Raw genomic sequence first — 25,516 nt, 5'->3', positions numbered from 1 at the left:
CAAGAGGATGGCTGGCTTTAAAACTAGGGGAAAAACTCATTTGCTTATGAGTTGCACTGTATTTTCTTAATTAAATTTACTGAGCAAAATGGTTTTAAGTTCAGCCAACCAATGACCTTTGCATGTAGATTTAGATGTATAAACAAGCTAACCGCTAAAGCGCAGAAGCCAAAGGAAAAATAAAATACATCCTCGCAAAAAAAACCCCAAACAAACAGATTACGGCTTTGTCGAGAGCAACGCATTGTACCCACACAAGAGAAGCCATTTCGACATAAAATGCTATATAATCCCCAAGGAAAATTGAAAAGATAAAAGCAGACAAGTTAAGGCAGTCAATCACAAAAGTCGTCCTGTTCTGTTGTAGGTTTGGGCCGCATTTTCATTACCCCTCTTAGCTTTCGGATCCTAAGGGCTTGACAAGTGAATAGATTGACGTCTCAACGCAGTGGAAGCCTCCTTATTTGAATCTCCATTATCCAACCTCCCCTGATTATTTAAATTCACCAGACCTGCTGCTATATTCCAGAATGTCACTAAACAGAGCAGTCCCTGCCACAGGTTATGAGCCAACAAGTGTTGATACACACCCAGCTTGTAGCTGCTACACATACAACTGGTTGCAAGAAGGGCTCTGGACTCTCCATGTTCTCAAGAAAAAGCAGCGCTGGATCAGAACCTGGTTCCCCATTTGACAAAATGAGAAGCCCTTCCCCCATTGAGGACAAACAGGGACCGCAGTACGGTGGGCCCTCCACATTCTCTGGGGTTTGGGCAGTGGTTCTCAACCCGTGGGTCGTGACTCCTTTGGGGGTCGAACAACCCTTTCACAGGAGACGCCTAAGACCCAAGGTTGGCACCATAATCTGTAATACTCTAATGCAGCGGTTCTCAACCTGTGGGTCACAGCATTAGGAAGGTTGAACACCACTGGGTTAGGGGCATAGGACTCCCATGAATGTGGGAAAACTGCAAATAATAAACCACTATTTACTTATCTTTACCCGAAAGAACACCTTTCTAAGAATCTCTATGGTTAACATCTGCTCGAGGCTGACCACAAAATTGTGCTGGAGGACCTACAAACGCCTATAGAAGTGTTCTCTCTAGGAATCTCTAGGCCGTCCAGTTTGACTTCTGGAAGATGTTGACCACAGAGTCACACTGGAGGACCTAGAGGTTTCTAGTGAAAACTATCAAATCTGTGAATAATCAAAGCTGCAAAAGTGGAGGGCTGACTGTAGGAAAAACAAAAATCCTGAGCTTGCCCAACTGGGGCAAAGCCGGAGAACTTGGAAAACCAGAAAACCAGAAGGTACAGTGTGGCTTCCAATAGAGCATGCCATGCCAACCTATGTCTTGGGAGAACGGTGCAATATAAATTTGACACACACACACACACACACACACATACACACACACACACAGTTCTGAGGTGAAAGATTAGGCATCCCACCCCAAGCCAACAAAGTGCACAACTTCTCTATAGCAAAGGATTTGGGGATGCACATCTTAAAAAGTGTGCTCAGCTTTGCTGACACCTGTAAAACTATTGCGGCTGAAAGCTCAGAGGCAGAGGCTGTGCATAGGGTTCTTAAGTGTTTTTCTTTGGGGAGAAGTGCACTGCAGACTGGGCTCTGGAACTCATGTAGATTTAGTAAGACAACATAAGCATTTAGTAACACAACTCAACCATATACATCATTCTTAAGTGTTTGAGAAGCATCAGCTATACCTACAAACATTGTATACCTGCTTACAGAAGATAAGCAAACTCTGCAATCAAAGCATTTGAGCTCATCAACCAAACCCAGCAAAACTCCCACAAATTTCCACATCCCAGTCCTTACTCTGGGGCAGAGTATCTGCTCAAAAAGTGATAGGATTTTCCCGAGTTATTTCTAGAGATATAACTAGCAAGCCTTATTCTGAACACAAATATGTTGAGTTTGGGTTTTTTTATTCCTTTAGGATGTGTATGTCTGTGTCCACATACTTGATCCACTTGAGAACATGTTGAGAAACGCTTGCTGAAGTAATGTGGGAGCTGAAGCCGGAAATGAAACCCTCAACATTTAGTTATAAATGTAAGTCCTAGCAATAATTTATTTTCCTATAATATGCTGTTGGGTTTAAAGCAAGTGTTAGGACTAGTGCAGCCTACTTTAGGAGAAAGTTGGATAATGACGGGGATCAGGATCAATCCCAAACTGGCATCTTTTGCCAGTTCAAGACCCATTTTTGGTCCATGTCTTGACATCAGCAACTGAAGCAAGGACACGCCAAATATTCTTTTTTAAGGACAACAAGGCTATAAAGTCCCTTGTCCCCTTTCCTTAAGATTACTCTGCACAACTTGCAAGTTTGTTTTTTTAATTTACAGTTATCCCGAGGAGCACAGGAAGGGTTTTTTAGTTGCGTTCCATGTTTCCCAGCATAACTGCAAATTGAAAATAAGCACTCAGAATACTGCTTTGTGATCGAGCTAAAGAAGGGGCTTTATAGTCTGAAATGTTCTAAAATTTGTTCTTAATTACTCTGTGCACATTTTACACAATTAAATTTCCATCTCTGGATTTTGCATTTAGATTGTGCGCCGCCGTTAAACCCTCCATTTAGAGGGAAGCAGCCGCCACTTTGGAGCATTCAGACATCGGGAACTTTTTTCTCCTTCTAACCCAGACATAACAACTGGATTACCTGGAACTCACGCAGCAAAGATTTCATTTCCAAGACCAATTTGTAGACTCCCGGAGAAAAAAAGGTTTAAAATCACCTAAAATTCTCCCGTCAAAGACCTTGATAAATATTAAATACTGCAAAATACAGCCCTCTGGTTTCCCCTTTTCCTACCGGTATCAATTCCGCTGCCCTCTTATTGCGCAGTTAAAAAAAGAATCTGGGAGGATATAACTGCAATTTACCCCTGTTAAAAGTGCTTTGGAGGTTAAATTGGCAACAAAGAACAGAGACACAAACCACCTTGAAATAGGGTTTCAATTAAATGAGAAGGATTTAGTAGTAACACAGGTCCCAGCGAAGGGAGTGGGTCTGGGGGAGAGTTACAAATTAATTTAATCTTCTGCCTATAGTTTGCAGCCGTGCTCCAAAGCGTCTGGGGCTTAGGAACAAAGCAAGGCCAGGCCAGCGAGCGATGGAAGGAAGCTTCCATTTTTAATGCAAAAGGCCATTGGCTGATCACTTGTGCAATATGCAGCCCTTGCATGAGACCCAGGAAAGCGACAGACGAAATGGCCGGTTTGTTGAGGCTGAGACCCAGGCCAAGCCGAAAACGGGCAGAAGAGATTAAATCCCATGTTTAATTCACCTGAGCACTGGCAAACACACACACATATGCACAAAGGACCATTAAATCTTACTAACATTCCTCATCTATAATATTTTATGGATGGATGCCTTTTTAGAAGAAAGAAGTGGAGATGCAGCCAAAATGCTAGCAAGAGTCAAAATCAATGGCCTGAATTCTACTGCAAAGGGATCTTGTAGCACCTTGGAGACCAACTGCACAGAAAAAGTTGTAGCACAGGCTTTTGTAGACTTGCTCTCCTTCTTCAAATGCAGAAAAAGGAAACAGATCAAGTCTACGAAAGCTTGTGCTATAACTTCTTTTGCACACTTAAGTCTCCAAGGCGTTACCAGATTCCTTTGCAGACCAATATCCCAGACTGACACGTATCTTGGGCACATCACTTTATACAGCACCAAAGTGTTTTCTCAATGTTGTTTGTGTTCCTTTAAGCATCACTTAAATATGGGTAGCAGTGAATAAGGAACTACTGAGGTATCATTCAGGTCCCTCTTGCCCATCCCAGCTTTCTATGGGGAGATTCCATGGATATGGGACCTGAGTTTCCATCCTGCTCCAGATAGAGCATTTCCAGCTAGTCTTGGTTTAAGGAGACAATAGTAAAGCGCAGTTCTTTAGAGCTTGCCTTTGTCTTCTTCATAATGCAAAGAGCACAGGTTGCAATAAGGAGGACAAATCATTTGAGTGTTGCAATCAGAAATTTAGCTCACAGATCAGTTTGTAGGATAGTAACATATACTTATTTACTTGTTCATATCTTGCTCTGTTCAAATAATGTTCAAAGCACAAAGCTGCCCTGATTGTTGCCCAGCAATGAATACTGGGAAGAAAAAAAAGGGAATGATACATTGAGGTCTCAACCTGGGCAAACTTTACCTAAACTTACCACTTTATTGCAGCTTAGTTCACAATCTCCTCCTAATATAGGGTTACCTCCCAGCGCAGCAAGTGGATAAATCATCCTGGAATATTACTCTGGCTAAGTTTCGCTCCGACTGGAGCATATGCGCTTCCAAGCCACTGAAGCAGAGCCCCATAAAATACACTAATTACTGGAAGTTATGGTCACTGGGTGATTGATAGCACTCTGCAAGGCAACTTCTTCGTTCCCGGTTTTTTTCTGATGGTCCTCTACCAGCCACAGAGGCAATTATTAATTCATGACCTGGGCCTTAGGCACTGGAGCCTTTCCTTCCCAGTCTGCCACAATCAAATCTACGCTAAGGCTGGACATTGGGTCCTTTTGTCACGACGGAAACGTAGATGCCTTGCAGATGCTCTTCGTTTGGGGAAAGCCACAACAGAACAAACTATAATGCTTCCCCCAAATCTCTCTCACGCACACACTCACACTATTGTCTGAAAGATGCAATGGGTCTGGAATGCGCCAGCTGCCTTCCAACATGAATGCGTCACACTCCCTTGAAGCACTGTATGACCCAACACAGGCGCTGGCTTCTCAGAGGCTTCCAGGAATTGTGTTGGTTTTGACCCACCAAATCCTATGTGGCTTGACCTCAACATAGATGAGAGGGTCCAGTGCCCCCTAAACCCCATGCTATCTCTAAGGCCAACCAAGAGCGCCATCTGAAGTTTATCATTTGTATGGCAATTTGGAACAAAGGCATGTGGAGAACCGTTCTCCTTGCGGTTGAGATCCTCTTGAGATCCACTAAACAGCTTTCCAACGGCAAGGAAGGCCATCTCAAGACAACAGAGCTAAGTCAGGGCTATTTGTGAAAGGGGTGGTTTTTTAGTTTTTAATTTAATTTTATAAAAACTTCAAGGCATTTTATTCAAAGTATTCTATATCAGAGGTGAGCAGGAGGAGAACTGAATCCATTAGATCAGTGGTTCTCAACCTTTGGGCCTCCAGATGTTTTGGACCTCAATTCCCAGAAGTCCCAGTCAACATGCTCATTGTTCAGGAGTTCTGGGAGTCTCAAAAATCTAGAGGACCAAAGGTTGAGAACCACTGCCATAGGGAAACACAGGGGAATATGTACTTATCCATAGGAAAACATGGGAGGATACGTTCCCATAGGGAAACATAGGACAATGCTTGTCCATAGAGAAGCACTGGAGGAGACTTGTCCATAGAGAAACATAGGGGAATACTTGCCCATAGAGAAGCATTTGGGGGATACTTGCCCATAGGGAAAGACTGGGGGATATTTGCCCATAGGAAAACATGGGTGGATACTTTCACATACGGAAACATAGGAGGATGCTTGCCCATAGAATAGCATTGGAGGAGACTTGCCCATAGGGCAGTGGGTCTCAACCTTTGGGCCTCCAGATGTTTTGGACTTCAGTTCCCAGAAATCCCAGTCAGTATGCTCATTGTTCAGGGATTCTGGGAGTTGAAGTCTCAAAAATCTAGAGGACCAAAGGTTAAGAACTACTGTCATCAGGAACATCTGATCGCCAACTGTTTAACAACAGCGAGAAAAAATGACCCCTCCACCCGCCATAAATTATGTTACTAGAATGAAGAAAGTTTGGGGTTATTAGGAATGGATTTGTGTATGGAAGGAGCATGAAGTATAGTTTTCTGTGGGTTTTCGAGACACTGCAGACTGGGTCAGCCAGAAAAACCAGCAGTAGCAGAACACATTATAAACCATCCTGGGCATAAAATGCTGTTTGAAAACACTGAAATTCTGGACCATGCCAACAGTTATCAGGTCAGAATGCACAGGGAAGCCATTGAAATCCACAAACACTTGGACAACTTTTCAACAGGAAAGAAGAAACCGTGAAAGTGAGCAAAGTTTGGCTACTTGTCCGGAAAAACACTAAAACCAAGAACCAGCAAATGCAAAGGAAAACCACCCAGGATTAGGGTTTCCCAGCAGACAATGGATCTCTAGTTAAACAGACACAGATCCTCTTTGCATATCCTCCCATTCAACAACAGAACAATACACAGTTCAACATGGAAATCACTCCTCCCAACCTAGAGTCAAACAGTACACACACACACACACACACACACAGAGTATAATATTTTCAGCATCTCTTAAAATGATTTTACTTAGGCATTTTAAGTGGTATAATTCTTTGCTCAGGGAACTTGCTTTTTTTGTGGAATTTTATTAAGTTTCAAAACAATGTGTTATCTAAATTCTTGCATACTTCCCTGGAATTTGACAAAGAGGGAGTACAAAAATGTTTTAAATAAATAACATTCCATGATGGACTGTGTGTGTACAAAGCTGTTTAGCATAGAAGATCTATGCTAAATTCAACTAGGTATTAAGATCCATATAAAAATGACCGATACTACAAAAACAGGGACTGTCTTTCCAAAGACCACCTGAATTAACCTTATGAGAAAGAGATGGGCTTTTTTAATAATGCAAAGTAATACTAAAATAACCAACTGTACAGGGGAAAATAAATAAATTGGGTTATTTTTCTTTGCCAGCTGTCGTCTCAGCAAGTCAAACAGACCAAGCATTGGCTCTATGACTCTCTACATTACTGGCAGCCTCAGGGAAAGGCACAGCCCTTCTGCTTGCACCAATCTGTGTCTCAGCATTTAATATCTGTATAGTATCTGGCAGCAAGAGAATTCCCACCCAGGAATTACTATTCACCCCACAACAAGGGGCCTCTGGTCTATCTAGGGCTACAAGAGTGTCCTGGGAAAGCCAATCCCTTCTACATAGATGTGCACTGTACTACTTAAGAAATGGAAAGTCAGTAGCACTGACAAATGGGGGGGAGCCATAGGGTGAAAGGCCATGGAAGGGAGATGACAGGGACAGAAGATCTGGAGGTCTGCTTGAAGAGTTCAAGGGGTGGGATACAGGGTCCGAATAGACAGGCCAAAATAAAGCTGCTTTGGGTCACTTTCAAGGTTTGCTGTTTAAATGATGCATGCATCCTAAGAGTCCAGAAGCCGCACCAAAGCCACATTCCAGTCCTTAGGACAGGAGCATGGCTTTGGCACGGCTTCCGCCTCTTAGGATGCATGCGTCATTTAAACAGCATACCTCCAAAGTGATCCGAAGCAGCTTTATTCTGACCTGTCTGTTTGGGCCCATAGGCTACCATTTGCCTCTGGAGGTACAAAGCAGTCTATTATAAAGGACAAAATAATTTTTGGGATGCTAAAGGAGAGTGCTTTAAAGCTATCACATCTCTGGCTTGCTCCTTGGATAGCTTGTTATAAAAGGGTGGTTTTTTAAATTAGACTAAAGTGGGTTGGGAGAGCAGTCAGAAAAATACTTGACACAATTTAAAACAAATTATACTATAAGTACTGAAATGTGCCCATCTCCATCTCATGTGTTCAGTTAACAATGACTAGAAATCTTCAAAGTGAAAATAAATAAATAAATAAATAAATAAATAAATAAATAAATAAATAAAATAAAATATTTATTTATAGCCCGCCTTTCCGTAGATCAAGGCGGGTTACAACAATAACAGTTACAGAGTAAAAACACAATACACAGTAACAGCAATTATACATTAAAATCAGAATAGCAATATCCAACTAGCATAAGATGTTTACAGCAAGGATAATAACAGTGAGGGGGAGGAAGGAGGCTACAAAGGGAAAAAGTTAGGGGAAAGCTGTTTGGAACAGGAAGGTTTTTAATTCCTTCCTGAACTGCTCAAGGGAGGTGGCCGAGCGGAGCTCACTGGGAAGCGCATTCCAGAGCAAAGGAGCCGAGATGGAATAGGCTCTACGCGATGTTGTGGCGTATTTAGAATCTGGGACTGTCAACAAATGCTTCCCAGCCGATCTGAGTGTGCGGGGCGGATTATATGATGTGCTAATGCTACTTTCCTTGAGATTAGTTAATGCTGACTTCCTTCTACCTTGCAGAAGGCATAAGAGCGGCACATGGCCTGTACTTCTCGTGTCGAAATGAACATTACAACTGGCTACGACTTTCAAGAATGAAAGACAAGTGCGATGCTCTATTCCTCTCTCCACATCTCTGTGGTGCTCATTTTATGTGCCTACTCCTGGAAATCTGAGTGCTATCTGTGTTTAAGGTATCACTGGATGGACCAAAAAGAACTACACTGGACATAGGCCCTTGTGCCGTGATAACAGCACCTTCTGTTCAAGACAAGTTGGGTTTCGTGTGGCTCTGCTGTCCTACAACAAAAACATTTTGGAATAATGCAATTCAGTAACATCTGAAATTACAGACCAGGCTATTCCTATAACGAATCATTTGCTTTTACTGACCATCTTTATAGAGTATTCTGAAAATTTGAAGCATAGGTATGCTGTTAGATTAGAAATAGCTAAGCAACAGAGGTCCCAACTGGATGGATAAGAGGATGGTCCACAATCCTAGCAAAACAATCATCCTATGGATTAAGTTCACTCAGGGGTCTGGAAAAAAGAGTCAACTTTGCAGAAAGTTGATGCTCATATATAATTTAGAAACCAAGGAATCTTCTCCTCAGTGAATGCTGAAGGATTGCATCAACATTCTGGATCAATTCATTTTGCCTCCCGAGTTAAGAACTCATAACAACATCTTTGTTTCACCTGAAGCCTTCTATAGTACCACTACATTTTTGTATGTCATCTCACAGCCACTGGCTATGCTTACTTCTTTGTGTTATATTGTTCTAACAAATCATGATCTTAGCTGAAAATAATACTAATTTTTAAAAACCGTGATTGAAGAAAAGGCCAGTGGGACCAGTGAGGGCTTCGTCATGATGGTCATTTCTAAAGCATTTTTGGTGCGATAACTTCAGCTGCTTCGCTCAGCCCATGCATAGAGGATGGGACAAAACATCTTTGATAGAAAAAGTGCAGGCAGGAATGACAGCACAGGAAGAAGCTCAAACTAAATATCCCAGAGAATCGTCGCCAGACGCTCTAGGGAGGTTTTATAGCACAGAAGTATCAACAGTGGTCCCAGCACAATATCACAGCTTTATAACCAAATCCCATGAGACGGCTCATGCCTCTCTTGCACCTGTCCAAGTCATCTTTTTTAATACTTCTAGGGAAACAAAGGAGAACCCTCAAAGGCTTTATTTTGTTTCTCCAGATCAAGAACATTTCCAAGAAAAGCATTCCTTTAATCCAAAATATTTCCCTTATGAGGAAGGCAGATCTACCTGGAAGTTATACCCTGCTTGATCATTTGGAGTTACCTTGCACCACTTAAACCATTGGTCTATCTAGTCCACTAGTCTAGTCTCTGATAGTAGCATTTCCGAGAGATTTTAAATTCAGTCTCAATAATCCAGCCATTTTTTTTAACAGGTGATGCTAGGGACAAAGACCAGAGGGGCAGAGGCAACTTTGAAGACTAGACAGATCTCATCTGGCTTGGCAAAAGATTTCTTTTAATGCTCTGAAGTCTGTTCAGCTACCATTTCCAAATGCATCCAACAATCACACTCCTAAGAGGGTCCAGTGGATCACTCCCAACAATGTTGGGAAATTGCTGTGACACTTAGCATTGCTTTATTTGCCTGCTTCCTTGGATCCAACAAGGTCATGGCTATGCATCCATTCAGAGGCAAAAATCCGAGGCTGTTGCTGTCAGAAAATACCAGATTTAGACATCTTGAATGGATGCCAAACAATTACCTTAGAACAACTCTTGTCAAAATATGTTGGGCCATTTATGAATCAATAAAACATGGACTGAAAAATGCTGAGCTCAAGTTTTCGAGGCACAGACAGGAGTGCCGCTTGTTTAAATTCAGTTTGACACTTTGGGCAGAAAGGACTTCAATAAAACGATAGCCCAATCCCTATTCACTTTGTAAGCATCTTATCCCATAAATGTTAGTATATACACACAGCTGAGACCCTTACATTTCCTTCAGTAATTCCCAGGGTCTCAGTCGCCATACGGTAAGCCAGGTGTATTATTTTTAGGATATTTGATCTTGCCATAGGTAGGGGTGTTGGGAAGGGAGATTACAATGCGAACTCATGACAGACAGTCTTGTCCAATTCTAGGTCAGCTTCCCATGTTCCACAGACCCCTATCTACCACACTTACACAAAAAGTGACTGCAAGAAATAATTGGACTGGCTACAGATTCGTAACACTAAGAAGTGGGTGCTCTGGGCGAACAATCTCAGCAGAGCATCCCTGCATTGCTATTAGACTGGTCTGCTTATCCCTGTGTCTGAATGCGGAGAGGAGCCTTTTCAGAGGGTCTGGTAAATGAAACGATCTCTAGCAGCAAAGGATAGTGAGCATGGCCCCATTAGCTGATTGGCAATTGGATTTCTCTAAATCGCAGTTACAGAGTTTGCAACACAGAGGTGGACCTCTGCCTACCAAGTATAGGAAAGGGTCCAGTCTTGACTTGCAGCCCCACAAACTTTCAATACTAGAGTTTTTTGTGGGGTTTTTGGACTACGTGGCCGCATTCTGGAAGAGTTTATTCCTGACATTTCGCCTGCATCTGTGGCTGGCATCTTCAGAGAAGATGTACTAGATCTTGGGCCTGGCATGCATGCCGAAAACCACTTACGTCTTTCATGAAATGCCTCAGTGGTATGATATTAGTGGACAGGATTGTGATGATCTGTTTTGTTGTTGTTCTTTTTTTTTAATAAACCTTGTGTGCTTTATTGCCTAGCTAGCCAAATAAATGCACAAACTCAGTGACATGAAAGTCTGGAGATTTAGATATCTGGGCGTAACCTCCAGCTGCCCTCCCTGAATGTTTCCTGACCCATCCTGGTGTCAGCAGACAGTGTGACTTTAATGGCAATGACCTTGCGTTGCTTCCTAGAACAGCACCTTCACCTTTCTAAAGACATCTTCCTTCACTTTCCTCATTTAACACATCACTCAAACCACTTCAATAAAACAACGATCATGTTGAAGGGAGGTCTCCGAGGAACAGATGACACACCAATTAACAAAGCGCAGAGAGACAAATTGTTCCACATAGCTAACTCCGAAGACAGATGGAGAAAAGGAAGGAAGAGAGGCAGGTTGTGTGAGGAGGAGAGGCAAGAAGTAGCCCTTGCCCCTTGCAAAAAAAGAAGGAGGCATCGTCCAGAAAGAGAATTGCCCTCCGCCATCAAGTGGAAACACCTCCCTGCAAGTCTAAGGGCATTGTGGGTAACAGATGGTTTACATGAACTCACCACAGCATTAGTGCACAGTACTAATACACAGGAAACTGGAAAAGTTTCTTGTGTTTTATGGTCACAGCAACCATAGTGAACAACACAAGTTGTGCCAAAAAAGAAAATGAACTCCTACACTACACATTCCTAGGTTGGCTGACCCAAGGGGAAATATACTCCAAAACCTTCACAATGATAATTTTGATGCATGGATGGACAAATGGATGTTGAATCCAAGACGGTGGCAATGGCTGGTGTATAAAAATGCTACCCACTGCCACTTCCCAACTTCAGGACACTCTTAGCCACCAAGACAATTCAGATTCTGAAAGTTAAGAAACCTGGTTCTGACCAAATCTCAAACAGAGTTGCCGAATTCTGTACCATCTAAAGGGCAAAAGGCCTGTTTTTATTGCAGTGAAGCAAACCCAGCCTAATATCTTTGCAGCTAAAGTTGCAGGAGTGCTTCAACAGGAAAGGAAGCCTGAATTCTGAGTTTACTCTAAGGCCATATATAATGGAACAGTATGTTGAGAAATGCCTCCCCTAATGGGATTATCACCATAGATGTGGTAGTTGGGTGCGACTTGATGTCCAAATTCCAATTCCCTAAAATCCATTGTCGAAAGCTTTATCTTCTGAAAAAGAGGCAAATCTGGTATGTGTGAATGAAGCCTCTCTGATTTGGATATCAACAGGGCCATCTTGGTTTATTATATTGAACTGCGTGGTTATGAAAGAGACAGGTTGATCAGTCTGGGTCGACATAAAATGGGAAGCGGTGGTGGTGAAGGAATCAAGTGGTAACTTGGAGACAAACTGGATTATTTTAGCTTGAGTTTTTTTTTTTTTTTAAATAATTTTATTAGATTAAAAAACATATAATTACATACAATTACAAAACATGTACTCCATAACACATAAAACATATATACAAACATCAACACGTCTAACAGACAAGTTGACTTCCTAACTACCAAATACATCCTTATTGATCTTAATTGTCTATCAATTGGTCAATGGTCTTCTTTTAATGCTTCTTTTAAGAAATAAACCGTTGCAGGTTAAAAGAGGGAGACCATTGCTTTTCACCTTACCTCTGCCAGCAAAAAGTAAACAGTAAGCTGCTCAGTCAAGTTATAATGTTCTTACATTAAACCTGTAGTTGATTCCTTGCCCCACTCGTTTTCATAAAATGCTATCACCTTCTTCCAATGTTCTAGTTTTTTGTCTCTGTGTACACTGTTTAAGTTTTGAGTCCTGATATCCATCCCCATCACTTCATATAATTCTGAGTTTACTCTAAGGCCATATATAATGGAACAGTATGTTGAGAAATGCCTCCCCTAATGGGATTATCACCATAGATGTGGTAGTTGGGTGCGACTTGATGTCCAAATTCCAATTCCCTAAAATCCATTGTCGAAAGCTTTATCTTCTGAAAAAGAGGCAAATCTGGTATGTGTGAATGAAGCCTCTCTGATTTGGATATCAACAGGGCCATCTTGGTTTATTATATTGAACTGCGTGGTTATGAAAGAGACAGGTTGATCAGTCTGGGTCGACATAAAATGGGAAGCGGTGGTGGTGAAGGAATCAAGTGGTAACTTGGAGACAAACTGGATTATTTTAGCTTGAGTTTTTGCGGATTCAATCCCTATGTTCAGACTGTCTCCCTTCCCACTAGGCTAAGATTCAACAACACTCCTTTTGTATGACTGAAATCAAACGACATAAATGCACTTACCTCCATAAAGGAAATTCCTAGACTCCAAACGTCGGAATGAATGCCATACTGCTCTCCTGAAATTCGTTCAGGCTGTCAATAGAAATAAACAAATCAACAAATGGAGGAAGGGGAAGATGGTTGAAACCAATGAAATGTCAAGAAAGTAACATGCCATAAGTCATAAAAGGAAGACAAAGGCTCAGAGCCTCAAAGTTTTGATCAAAGACAACAAGGCTTTCGCTGTACAAATTTGAGAGCAGCATTTGATTTTCTCAGAAATTAAAGCTGAAAATTTTGGCAACATGTGGCCAAGGATGTTTGGGCAGCCTTAGCATCCCAAACTACCCCTTCTTTCTGAATAAACTTGAAAAAGACAGGTGGCCCGACCTGTTTTCAAATGTTTATCAAAATCAACCACAGACTTTGGGTTGCTTCTGTTTCTGCTTTTCTTGGGGTCAGGTGAGGCATTTATTGATCAGTCCATATGGCCTGCAGAGGGTCATAAGGGTAGCAAACTGACCCTTGGGCCGCCATGATGGCCCACCTCTGCTCCCCACAACCTTATTCCCATATCTCACACCTTACGTAAGCTCCGCAATTCCGTACTTATGCAAGCTGGCATACTTATGTACACCTATTAGGTAAGCACACCATGCAAACACAGCTTTCGGTTAAAACGTTCCCTAGCAAACGTACATTGCAATCAGCAAATACAAGATGCTTGGCTCAGGCCAATTAGTGGCCAGTTTAATGCCATTCCAGACTGCCAAGCAAGGAACGCCAAATAGCCAGGCGTCTGTTTTCGCTCCGAAGAAGCTCTGCTCTAAGTATTGCCAAGGTCAAGTACAGTGCAAAACGCGGCAATAAAAAGACTCGCGGAGGCTCTCTTCCCCACTGTGCTGTTAATGCACCTGTCTGGTTCAGGCACCTTGCTCAAGCTCCTTCCTCCCTCCGTTTTCTGCAATAACTTAGAAGCCTTTAGAGGAAATCAAACACACCCAAATTAGTGCCACTTGAAGATGCTCAAGGATGCCTCCTTGCAGCCGCTAATCCCAGGTCAGGGGCTTTTAGCGCCAAGTAAATGTTAAGTAAAAAACACAGACACAACGGCTTAAATGATCTTTCAGGCTCAGCCTTGGAGACAGTAAAGATGCAGACCTGATCCCTCAAGCAAAACCCCGCAAGGAGTGCTCCTACGAACAAAGGCAAATAAGTTGGATTCATTTGGGGAGGTCAGCCTCACACACCTGACCTCAGACGCTATGGGGCTTGATGCAATGAGGGCTATGGGGTCAGGCACATCTCTCCCACTCCATCACAGCTGCTGGGCCAAGGTGGGAGGGAATGATAGGCAAGGAAGTGATTCTGAAGGGCCAGTCCCAGCCTCTGCAAGCCAGAAGCAAAGAGCTGAATCCTTCCTTTGCAATGAATACAGACAACCCAGGAATGGCTTGCATCAGCCCAGTTTGCCTAACAAACACTTCAAGAATCCATCTGTTGTTGTTGTTATGTGCTTTCAAGTCGTTTTGGTCTTATGAGAACCCCAAGGCAAGCTCCTAGTCCTTCTGGGGTTTGAAAATGTGTATGTCATGCCAGTAGTCCCAGTTTCAGTGTTCTGAATATGGCCTTTGCTCTTCTTTATGACAAGGAGAATTAGAATGAGTTAGAAAAGCAAGCAAGCAAGCAAGGGGAAAAGGGAGTTACCACCAAAAAGTTTCTATATGTTGCAAAGTAAACTTTGCCCAGTGATTCCAGAAGTTTCCGAACAGCACTGCGCAGGCGCAGTAAAACCCATTTGTATGATTCGCAGAGACCACGAAGAAGAAGAGAAGGTTAAGAGGTGATATGATAGCCCTGTTTAAATATTTGAAGGGATTTCACGTTCAGGAGGGAGCAAGCTTGTTTTCTGCTACTCCAGAGGCTAGGACCCGGAACAATGGATGCAAGCTTCAAGAAAAGAGATTCCACCTCAACATTAGGAGGAACTTCCTGAGAGTAAGGGCTGTTCGACAGAGGAACACACTCCTTCCTCGGAGTGTAGTGGAATCTCCCTCCTCGGAGGTCTTTAAAACAGAGGCTGGATGGCCATCTGTTGGGGATGCTTTGATTTGGATTTCCTGCATGGCAGAATGGGGTTGGACTGGATGGCCCTTGAGGTCTCTTCCAACTCTATGATTCTAAGAAAAAGAAAGTATCAGCTGTGAAACAAATGATGGAGATAAACTCAGTTTGCACAATCCGTACAGGATTGCGGCCTGCACTTGTTTGAGAAGGAATGGTCTCTTTCTAACCTTTTCTACAGTGCTTAGTATAATTCTGAGATATGATGAGGAGGAGGGCGATGACGATTAGAGGAGGAAGAAGCAGAGGGGAAGAAACTCAGAGAGAAAAGCTGGCATTGTGGCGCCCATGCAGTTGTCTTGTTTTGGAGTCACCTGGCAAGTCCCTTCAACTGCAGGTGGGTTGAAAGCGGCTTGCCAAGAGCACAGCTGAAGGGCCAGAAGGAGGGCAGCCGCACTTTTGACATCTTGAGGCAATATTTCTGAGTTGCTTTCACGCCAGGCGACAGCAGGCCACCCATGAGACACCTGATCCAGCACTAAAGATGCCCTTTTGCAAAGTATCTTTGAGCAGGGACCTCGAAGGAGTCAGTGTATGTGCAGCTCCCTTCACTCCAAGAGTTGGAGACGTTTTGTCAGAAGAAAAATGGGCATTTCAATCTCTGGGTATCTCTCTTTGTGTATTTGTGTGTATGTCTTACCCCATGAATCTCATAAGCTGAAATTTAGGTATGTCGGGAATGGCTGCGTTGTTGCATTTGTTTTGTCTTCCTTGTCTGAGATGAGTTGATCTGGCCTTTGTTATTCACATTTTATTTAGCCCCCAGACAGCATCCCAAACAAAAAGGCACCATGAGGGGCCCAACAAAACAGTTGCATCTGCCCATCACGGTCCATATGCCCAGATGGAACAAGGAGACAGTTTTGCTCCTGCCTTTCTGTTTTCCTATACTGATATAACACTCTTCCTCCCCATTTAAGATTAAAGCAAATATACACAAGACAAAAAAAATCTGACAATTGGAAACAAATTTCTTTCAAGAAGCAAAGCAGTCCTAACACAGAACTGATGAAACATCTTAAAGCTTTAATCCTCACGCTTTCAATTAATAGATGAATGCATCACAGTCGTCCGTAAACAATAAGGAGGGGAAAAAAAGTAATTTCTTTAATGCACACCTGGGAAATAGATGTGTAATCGAGGGTTGTACATTAAAAAGAATAATACAATTTAATTATTACTGCTATTTAAGGCCATCAAGAAGAGCTGGATTTAGATAAAATAATTTGTTTGAAGGCTCCCTGGCCTAAATTGGAGCGTTCCAGCTCCTTTGTAGACTGAAAGCATGGCAAACTAGCAAGGTAATAATAATAATAATAATAATAATAATAATAATAATAATAATGTATTTGTATCCCGCCCCTCTGAGAACAATCGGGGCGGCTAACAAAGTTAAAAATACAAAACATATAAAATCTCTGGTACCCTCCCTTCTTAAAAAAGTATTAAATCCAATGCAATATTTAAAAAACAGAACAAAAAAACAATAAACAAACAAACATACAAGTTAAAACTGACCAGAAGGTCAACAACAACATACCAACAAACAATCAGTGGGAGCAGCAGTATCTTTCCCAGACGTTTTTCTAAGGCCGGGTTCTCTATTCTGGGAAGGTCTGCCGGAAGAGATCCGTCTTAACAGCCTTTTTAAAGCTGTCTAAGGATGTAAGTAGACGGATCTCATCCGGAGGCCGTTCCACAGTCTGGGGGCGACGATGGAAAATGCCCTCTGGGAGGTAGCCGAGAGCCTAGATGCTTGTGGCTGAAGTAGGCCTCTCCCAGAGGAGCGGAGTGCGCAGGGAGGATTGTAGGGGAGAAGGTGCTCCTGGAGATAGCTTGGACCCAAGCCATTTAGGGCTTTAAAGGTGATAACCAACACCTTGTACTGGGTCCAGAAGCTAATGGGCAGCCAGTGGAGGGACTTTAGAACCGGGGTAATATGGTAGGTAATATTATTCTACCTCTTGCACTTTGAGAGGTTAAGCCTTATATATGTGTTTGTTGTTCAGAAAAGAGATAAGCAGATCATTGACTGGAAAAGGAAAGAAGCAAAGTCAGGACCATTTGTCATTCAAGATACTCTTGGTTTCAATTCATTCTTGTTTGAGTTGGAAAGTAGAAGTGGGGGAGAATTTCCTTTTTTATGCAGCAGCGAGGTGACAAATGGGGTTTTTGGTACTAGTTTGGCCACAAAACCCATGGGTGACCTTGGGCAAGTTACATGCTCTCAACCTGAAATTTGAACAAAGCTTGCCAAGAAAACCCCATGATAGGGTTGCCTTAGGGTCACCACAAGTCAGAATTGACTTGGAAAGCACACAACAACAACCACTTGGGGGAAGGTGGAGAGCATGCCCCTTGCTGTGGCACCACTATCTGCTTCCATCTACAATGCAGACATGATTCCAGAATGACACAATGACCCCAATCCTATATGGATGGGGTCCAGGATAAATAAGAAACTGTAATTCCTAATATGAGCCTGCCCAAGTTTCAAAATCAGTGGTGGCAGGGCTTTCTCTCAGTCCCACCACCATCACAGGTGCATTTGGGAAGAACATAGGGCATAGGACAGAGCCTACTTGGTGGCTGTTCCCAAGTTGTGGAAATCTCCACACAAGAGGTTCAGTTTCCCTCCAGGGTCTGGTCTCCTCCTATTAAAGCCTCAGCAACCCCCGCCTGGTTAAGTCCCCACTCAGTTCAGGAGGGTCCCAATTTGAATACTGGGGTCTTTGACAGTAGTGCATCCTTTATGTTCCCTTCAGTCACGTCCCTGGCTTGCCAGAGCAGACATGTCACAACTGTTCCCACCTAAGAACTTCCTGGAGCAAGCTAAAACCCCTTTCCCCTCTTGGCTGTATGCGATTCTGTTGCACTTATTATTTCTTGCACATTTTCTAATATAATATGATAGCCTTGTTTAAATATTTGAAGGGGTGTCATACTGAGGATGGAGCAAGCTTGTTTTCTGCTGCTCCAGAGAATAGGATACAATGGAGCAATGGATACAAGCTCCAGGAAAAGAGATTCCAGCTCAATGTTAGGAGGAACTTCCTGACAGTAAGAGCTGTTCAACAGTGGAATATACTCCTTTGGAGACTGGCGGAGTCTCCTTCTTTGGAAATCTTTAAACAGAGGCTGGATGGACATCTCTCGGGGGTGCTTTGATTGTGAGTTCCTGCATGGCAAAATGGGTTGGACTGGACAGCCCTTGTGGTCTCTTCCAACTCTACGATTCTATGGTGGCCATTCCTTCCAGCACTGCTACCATTCTTCTTACAACCCTTGGCAACACTAAGGGAACTCAGCGTGACCAGGCCCAGGGACCACTATAGCGGAGCATAGACTTGAGCATCAGTCCCCCTTGGAATTCAGTCCGGAGCCCTAAATGTCTTCCTAGGTCCACTCAAAGCCATCTGCAAAAGGGTTTTTCCATTTGTTATGGTTTGAATAGAGAAAGAGACAGAGAAATGCTCCATTGATGGAAGTAAATGGGCAGACTGCACAGGCACAGGAGTCCCATATGTGCACGTTGTTGTTGTTGTTGCTGTGTGACTTCAAGTATTTTCTGACTTATGGCTACCTTAAGGCAACCTTGTCATGTTTTTTTCTTGACAAGGTTTGTTGACAGGAAGTTTGCTATTGCTTTCTCCTGCGGCTGAGAGCATGCAACTTGCCTAAGGTTACCAATGGATTTCTCCAGACTCATAGTCCAACACTCAAACTACTATGCCACACTGGCACCTTACGTTTTTAATATTACCATTTGGCGTTTCAGAGTTTTAGATTGTTTTCTTATCTTCATATATGCTGTCTTTAAACATTAATGCACGACTCACACAACAGAAGAATTGGTATCTAAACAAAACTGCAGGTAAACCTGAGAAACCCACATTACCAACTTGGTTGATAATGGAAGTTACCCGCCTATATTTTACTTACCGCCATGTAGGCGTTTGTGCCGACGTACGTCTTGGCGATGGAATTCACCAGCTATCAGACAAAAACAGCCTGTTAGAGCCATATAAAGATAATGTGGGAATAAAACGGGCAATTATTCCTCATTTAACCTACAATCATCCCATGTATAAATCAGCTAAAGATTATAGAAAGGGGAGGGGGAGGAAGACAAATTTCCCTGTGAAGGCATTAAAATGATTAAACGCCCCTCCTTTCCTTTGGAACAAGAGTCCTAATTTGAAACAACCACAATGTTTCAGTTTATAGCAGACAACCTTAAAGAGAATTGGGTTTTAAACAGGATGCTTAGAGTTTTTAGTACCCCACCAACCAGTTGGATATAAAAAGTATATATATATTTCGTCTTCAGCAAATGCATTCAGTCCTCCTCCTCCTCTTCCCCCAACTGTCAGCTGGCTCAAAATGTGAATAAAGCCACCTTCATTATCAGGCTGGAATGAACACTAAATATGCTGGAGGGACAACAGACTTTGACAACGCATAATGCGCCAGTGACCTTCTCTTTGGTCCTCGTGTTTCGCTGGGAGGAAAGGTGGCTGCAATTCAATTCAACATCGCAGCGAGCGCATGGGTCAGTATCACAGAGGTTTCTCAGGGGAAGCCCAAAATGGAAATTAATTAAAATTTGTGCCGCACATTGTCGGAGCCCATCGCCATTGTTGCTCCCAATATTAATTTTTACCATGGGCCAGTCGGTCTCCCCAGGCGCTCCTCTCGCTCTGCCCTCCCTTTTGTTCGGCCCAAACGCTTCCGGAGCCAAGCTGCATATCAATGAAGTTTGCCATTCGTAAGTAGTAATTACAATATCAGCAGTTTTTACTGTCATTAAACAATGAACAATCATATTTTGATGAAGAAAAGTCGCCGGGAGATTAAAAGGGATGAATCGGGTGCTCCCAGCAGAGCCAGGCTTGCAGCATCAGGCTCCATTTGTCTTGCGGCCATCGGAGGTGTGTGTGTTTGTGTGTATTTGAATGGAGTCTGGGGAGGGAGAATTGTGAGGAATTTTGGAGCCATACCTGTGTGCTAACCCCAAAGTCGCACAACTTGACCTGGCCTCTGGTATTCACCAACATATTTGAGGGCTTTACATCTGTACAGAGAGAGCAAAGAAGGATGATGAAACGCATACATACTGCATTCACTTTGTAAGGGTGCATCTACACTGCAGAATTAGTGCAGTTTGACATCGCTTTAACTGCTATGGCTCCATGCTATGGAATGCTTGGATTTTTCAGGCTAGACTCTGGAAGAATCTATTCCTGATGTTTCTCCTGCATCTGTGGCTGTATGTATCAGTATGCAAAGGGATCTTGTAGCACCTTTGAGACTAACTGAAAGAAAGGAGTTGGTAGCATGAGCTTTCATAGACTTCAACCTATTTAGGCTCAAAGAGGTTGGTAGCATGAGCTTTCGTAGACTTGAGTCTACTTAGGCTCAAGTCTACAAAAGTTCATGCTACCAACTTCTTTCTTTCAGTTAGTCTCAAAAGTGCCATAAGATCCCTTTGCACACTGTTTCAACATAGAGTTGGCCCTCCTTATCCACGGACTTTTTTTTATCCAAGCATCCACGGCTTGAATATATTAAAAAAGTATAAATTTCAAACAGCAAACCTTGATTTTTCCAGTTTATATAGAGGGCACCATTTTGCTATGCCTCTCTATTTAATGGGACTTGAACACCTATGGATTTTGTTATCCATGGGGGATCCTGGAACCAAACCCCAGTGGATAACAAGGACCTACTGTATTGCATTTGATGGGCACACAGCTATAAACATATCAAAATATAAACTGCTTTTCATTGACTTATCTATTTAATAAACAATAGCTAATGTATTGGAGGAAAAAATCAATTGCCCAAATTTTTAGTTGTTTTGAAACTTTGGTTTGTTATCTGATGGTGTGGATGTGGGTGCAAATCCGGGTCCAGCCAAATTTTCACTTCGTGAAAAAGTCGAAGTAGTCTGTTGCTTTACAAGAGATACCTAAGAATAAACCAGTTTAAGATTTCACAGTGATTCATTTTCTGGAATCAGGGCAAACCATGATATTGATTCAGAACAGGTAACAAAAAGAAAAAATCACAACTCACCCCTATGCAAAATTTTTAAGCTCCATAAATATGTAAGGCCTTTAACAACCTAGAAATGAAGAAGAGAGAAAAAGGAATTGAAGACAATAAATAAATATGCAACAGAGATGAGCCTTTCCAATTTATTTTATCTGCTAGAGCTAATATTCTATTTTATCCCGTGGCAAAAATGACAAAAGACAGATCAGATCAGTTCGACAGATGAACACATAGTCTCTTCCGTCATGTTGCTCTTTTCTTACTATCATTATTAGTAGCCAATAATGTCCCTAATCCTCTTTTAAAAGCTAAATGCTGCCACTTCATCCCATCGCATTGAGCTCCAGGTTTCCTAGCCATTCTGTAATGAAAGATGAAGAAATCACAAGGAAGTGGCTTCTCAATGGAAGTGCATAGACAGAGATCAACGTGCCCTTCAGTTTGTCTTTATTATTAATAAGGTCAATGACAATGCATGTATAGGCATGATCACTTCTGCTGTTTGGTTTTCTTTTTTCACATTGCTCTGTTAGGAATACTTAGGCAAAACTTGCAGAATGTACTTCTTCGTTTTCTAGAAATAGATAAAAAGTGCAGGGAAGTGTATTGTACCAGGTGCATGAGAGACACAGATAGAGAGAACACCCCATAAAAGTACCATGCTACCTAGACTATGCCATTTAATGGAGAGATCCCCACGTTTCAGTTCCACTATATCAGCAGGTAAGAACAGGTTGCTTACCTGCAACTGTGCTTCTTTGAGTGGCTACCTGTCTGCATATAGGGTTGCAAATGTTGCCCACAGTCTTCCTGTCTCACCTTTTAAAGCCCCATTTATAAATGATACCCTATGTTTTGTTTTTGTAGCCTTGCATCTGTTGGGTCTACAAAGACCACCTTTCCACCAAACTCTGGCTGATTTCCATTCATCTCCCTGGTTTATGTATACGTTTCATGGCAATTAGAAACCACAGGGCGTGTTTTATTTTTCTGCAGTCTTCAATGAATAAACCAGGATGTTGGGAAGAGGCTTCGAAGGAAGTTTTCATATATACTGACTGATTGCTTTAAAAAGGCAGTCAAGACGTATCTCTTCCAGCAGGCCTTTCCAGATCAGGAGGAACTTCTAGGAACTTGGCATTTATTCATTTGACAATTGCCCTAAACTGCCTCACCCCTGTTTTAATAATTGTTTTAACAACTGTCCAATAATTTAACTGTATTTTATTGTGGGTGGGAGGGTTAGGGAGGTTTTGGCATATAATGAAACATGTTGTTATTGTATTTATGGATATTTTTTAGTGTAAGCCACTTCAGTCATTTGGAGAAGCGGGATATAAATAAATTTTATGATAACATATATATTATATATTACAAATACAGTGTGACCTTCCCATCCAGGATGGGAATAAACATAAAAGCTCAAGCCTATATTAGCCAATGGGAGGCAATGTGCCCATTATATTAACATGGAACAAGTATTGTGTCCATATGTTGGAAGAAAATAACAGAAACTGTTCACAAATTTACAGGTTGCGTTTTCACGCAACGGAGCAGAACTGGGTCCTAAGTAGAAAAATCAGTCCTGTTCCATTACATAAAAGATGGCCAAATATCCCAGTTCTCACTTTGTGTACATTGCAGCAAAATCTCCGGAGGCAACACTGCACAAGAGTTTTTAAAAAATCTGTTCATTACAACATGGATGCACAGTTTTCATGTATTTTTAATTATTGGGGTTTTTTTAAACAACAGACCAAACAAAAATTAACATCAATTACACAAACTTTATAAATCCAAGCAGACAAAAACCCAAGCTACGGAGTTCATAAAGAGCTTTTGCAGTAAGCTACGTCTGCCATACAAGTGGTTATAAAAAGGCACATTATTAACCAAACAATGCTACGTTTTATATTTCAACTTTAAAAAAGAAAGCGATGGCGTTGCAAACTCCAAGTCTAAAGATGGCCCCATAACCCCTTGTACATTGATTGGAAATGACAGCTATTCACTTATACTAAACAAGAGGCCATTTCCCAACAAGGTATTAAAGAGTGTATTAAAAGAGACGCCGGCATAGAATTTCTTTTGACCGAACCGCTCCACAAGGCATTGCAGGTATTCAGCAAAGTAGGTTTTGACAACAATAACTTGACAAAGCCTTGACACAAATAGTAGTTATATCTGCCATCACTCACTCAACTCTCTTGACAGTTGAAGTGCACATCTTTTGCCGGGAAGAACTTCAATCAACATTAGCACTCAAAACGCAGAGCACTGTGTCACCGCTTCAGGAGCGGAAAGGAAAATAAACGTGTGAAGTGGCAAGCAAAAGGCAGCGGAGGTAGCCCAGCCCCAGCTTAGACACAACGCTAGAGGAATGCGTGTGGCATGCGCAGCCCTCCGCTTGTCTCTGCCTGAAGCAGCTTTGAGAGCTATGCTTTTTAAAAATCTTTAGAATAGAAGGTAAAGCGATGGGCAATGTGGATCCATCCATCTTCCCCACCGTTCCGTGGAAAGATGCGCCCAAAGGCCAGGGTTTGAATCAGAGCTGAACTGAGCCTGGAGACAAAACAAACTCTCTGAAAATCGGCATTTGCTTGTGCAAAATTTAGGCGCATTTTCTCTAATGCCGAATGTGTGTTGGAAGAATAAAGTTGAAGGTAGGGATTTTAGATAATAGGTTGACTTAAATCTGATGGATTGATACCTCCTTCCATCTTTCTATCTTTAACCTTCTTTCCTTTATCTGTGAGCCGCCTTGGGTCCCTCCACAGAGAAAAGTGATCATCATTATCATCATCTTCATCATCATCATCATCTTCATCTTCACCATCTTCTTTTGTGTGTTCTTTAAAATCGTTTTAAAACTAGCTAAACACTTGATTGTTTTACTATACTAATCAATTTAAGTGCATTTTAATAATGCAATTCATGGTGGGTTTTTCTTGTTGCTGTTGCACCTGTGTTTTAATTTTATAGTGAGCTTCTCTTGAGTTTAAATATTGGAATGGAATCAGGACAATTAAAACAACAACAACAACGGCTGCCTCTTAAGTGCTGGTCTCAGCTTTAACATTTGAATTTGACTCTCAAAGTCAGATTTTTCAAAATGCGGAAGCAGTCTGCATTTCAGCTTGGCTGCCATCTCACTGCGTTGGGCAGCCTTGACTTTCTTGTCCATAAAACTGTTGCAAGATGCCATTGGTGAGACGCACATGACTCACAAGTATTCTTAACTTACTGTAAACTACAGTAGACGCAAGATGATAGCGAGAATAATACTGTGCAAACAGCAAAAACGAAACAGTTTTAGACTCGCCTTTTAAAAGCAAGAACACAACCACAATGAAAAACAAAAGCCAAGCTCTCTCACGTCCCGCAAGGACCCACACTGGGCCTAAAACTAAGTCCATCTGGAACCGCTCCAAAGAGACAGCGCCAGATGAAAAGAAGCTCTTCGCGCGCGCAGCTAAAGTGGAGAGAACGAAGCTGAGCTGTGAATTGCAAAGAAAGAAGCCCAGATAGCTGCCTGCGTTAGATTAAAGGATTTCGGTTGTCAGCTTGATGTATAATGAGTGTGGAAAACAGGCATTTAATTAAATGGTACATTACAGAGTAACTTTGTTATGCTTTAAGCCACTTACATTATCAAAGCCTGCTTCGGATTTAGCAATTGTTCAGCGACACCCTTTCCTGCGACATCCAAGACTTTCTCGCCAATGGTCTTTAGCTTTAAAATCAAGATGCGTTCTCTCCTGAGACTTGGAAAATTTTAGCTTATGGGGGCAATGGAAGCCACTAGATGCTTTATCTGTGCAACGCTTCCTTTTTTTGTCAGAAGGCTAGCCATGTTTAATCTGTACCAGCAAAATAATCAGGAGCCTTGTGGCACCCAGAAGTCTGATGGATTTGTCTATCGGACAAATTCTCCAAGAGCATGTAATGAAATGTAATGCTATAATACAGTATCCTTCAAGCTTCAGTCCTACAAATGTTTTGAATTTCATCTCATGGAAGCCCTAACCAACATGGCTGCTGGACAGGGTTTGTGCCAGAGGTTGGGAACCACTGCTATACTAGACAAATTTGTTGTTGTGTGCCTTCAAGTCATTCCCAACTTATGGCCATCCTATCGTAGGGCTTTCTTGGCCAAGAGTTGTTCAGAAGAGGTTTGCCATTGCCT

At 42.2% G+C, this 25,516-nt stretch overlaps 1 protein-coding gene across 3 annotated transcripts in view; it reads right to left on the bottom strand.

Annotated features, from left to right (window-relative positions):
- LOC149307497 (dual specificity mitogen-activated protein kinase kinase 5) overlaps window positions 1–25,516 on the bottom strand; it is a 127,096-nt gene that overhangs the window by 49,990 nt on the left and 51,590 nt on the right. For all 3 annotated transcript variants that reach the window (XM_089539298.1, XM_089539297.1, XM_089539296.1), the window contains exons 13-16: window positions 21,352–21,400; window positions 20,274–20,347; window positions 19,216–19,266; window positions 13,171–13,242 (exon numbers count right to left, since the gene is read on the bottom strand). In XM_089539298.1, coding sequence (XP_089395424.1) covers window positions 13,171–13,242; window positions 19,216–19,266; window positions 20,274–20,347; window positions 21,352–21,400 — 246 coding nt within the window. The remainder of the gene's footprint in view (window positions 1–13,170; window positions 13,243–19,215; window positions 19,267–20,273; window positions 20,348–21,351; window positions 21,401–25,516) is intronic.

This window comes from Sceloporus occidentalis, unplaced genomic scaffold (assembly GCF_023333645.1).
Source record: "Sceloporus occidentalis isolate IW3139 unplaced genomic scaffold, rSceOcc1.0.p SCAF_9, whole genome shotgun sequence".
NCBI classification, from domain to species: domain Eukaryota; kingdom Metazoa; phylum Chordata; class Lepidosauria; order Squamata; family Phrynosomatidae; genus Sceloporus; species Sceloporus occidentalis.
Note: the sequence above shows the minus strand (reverse complement) of the source record. Positions and strands in the feature narration are given on the sequence as shown.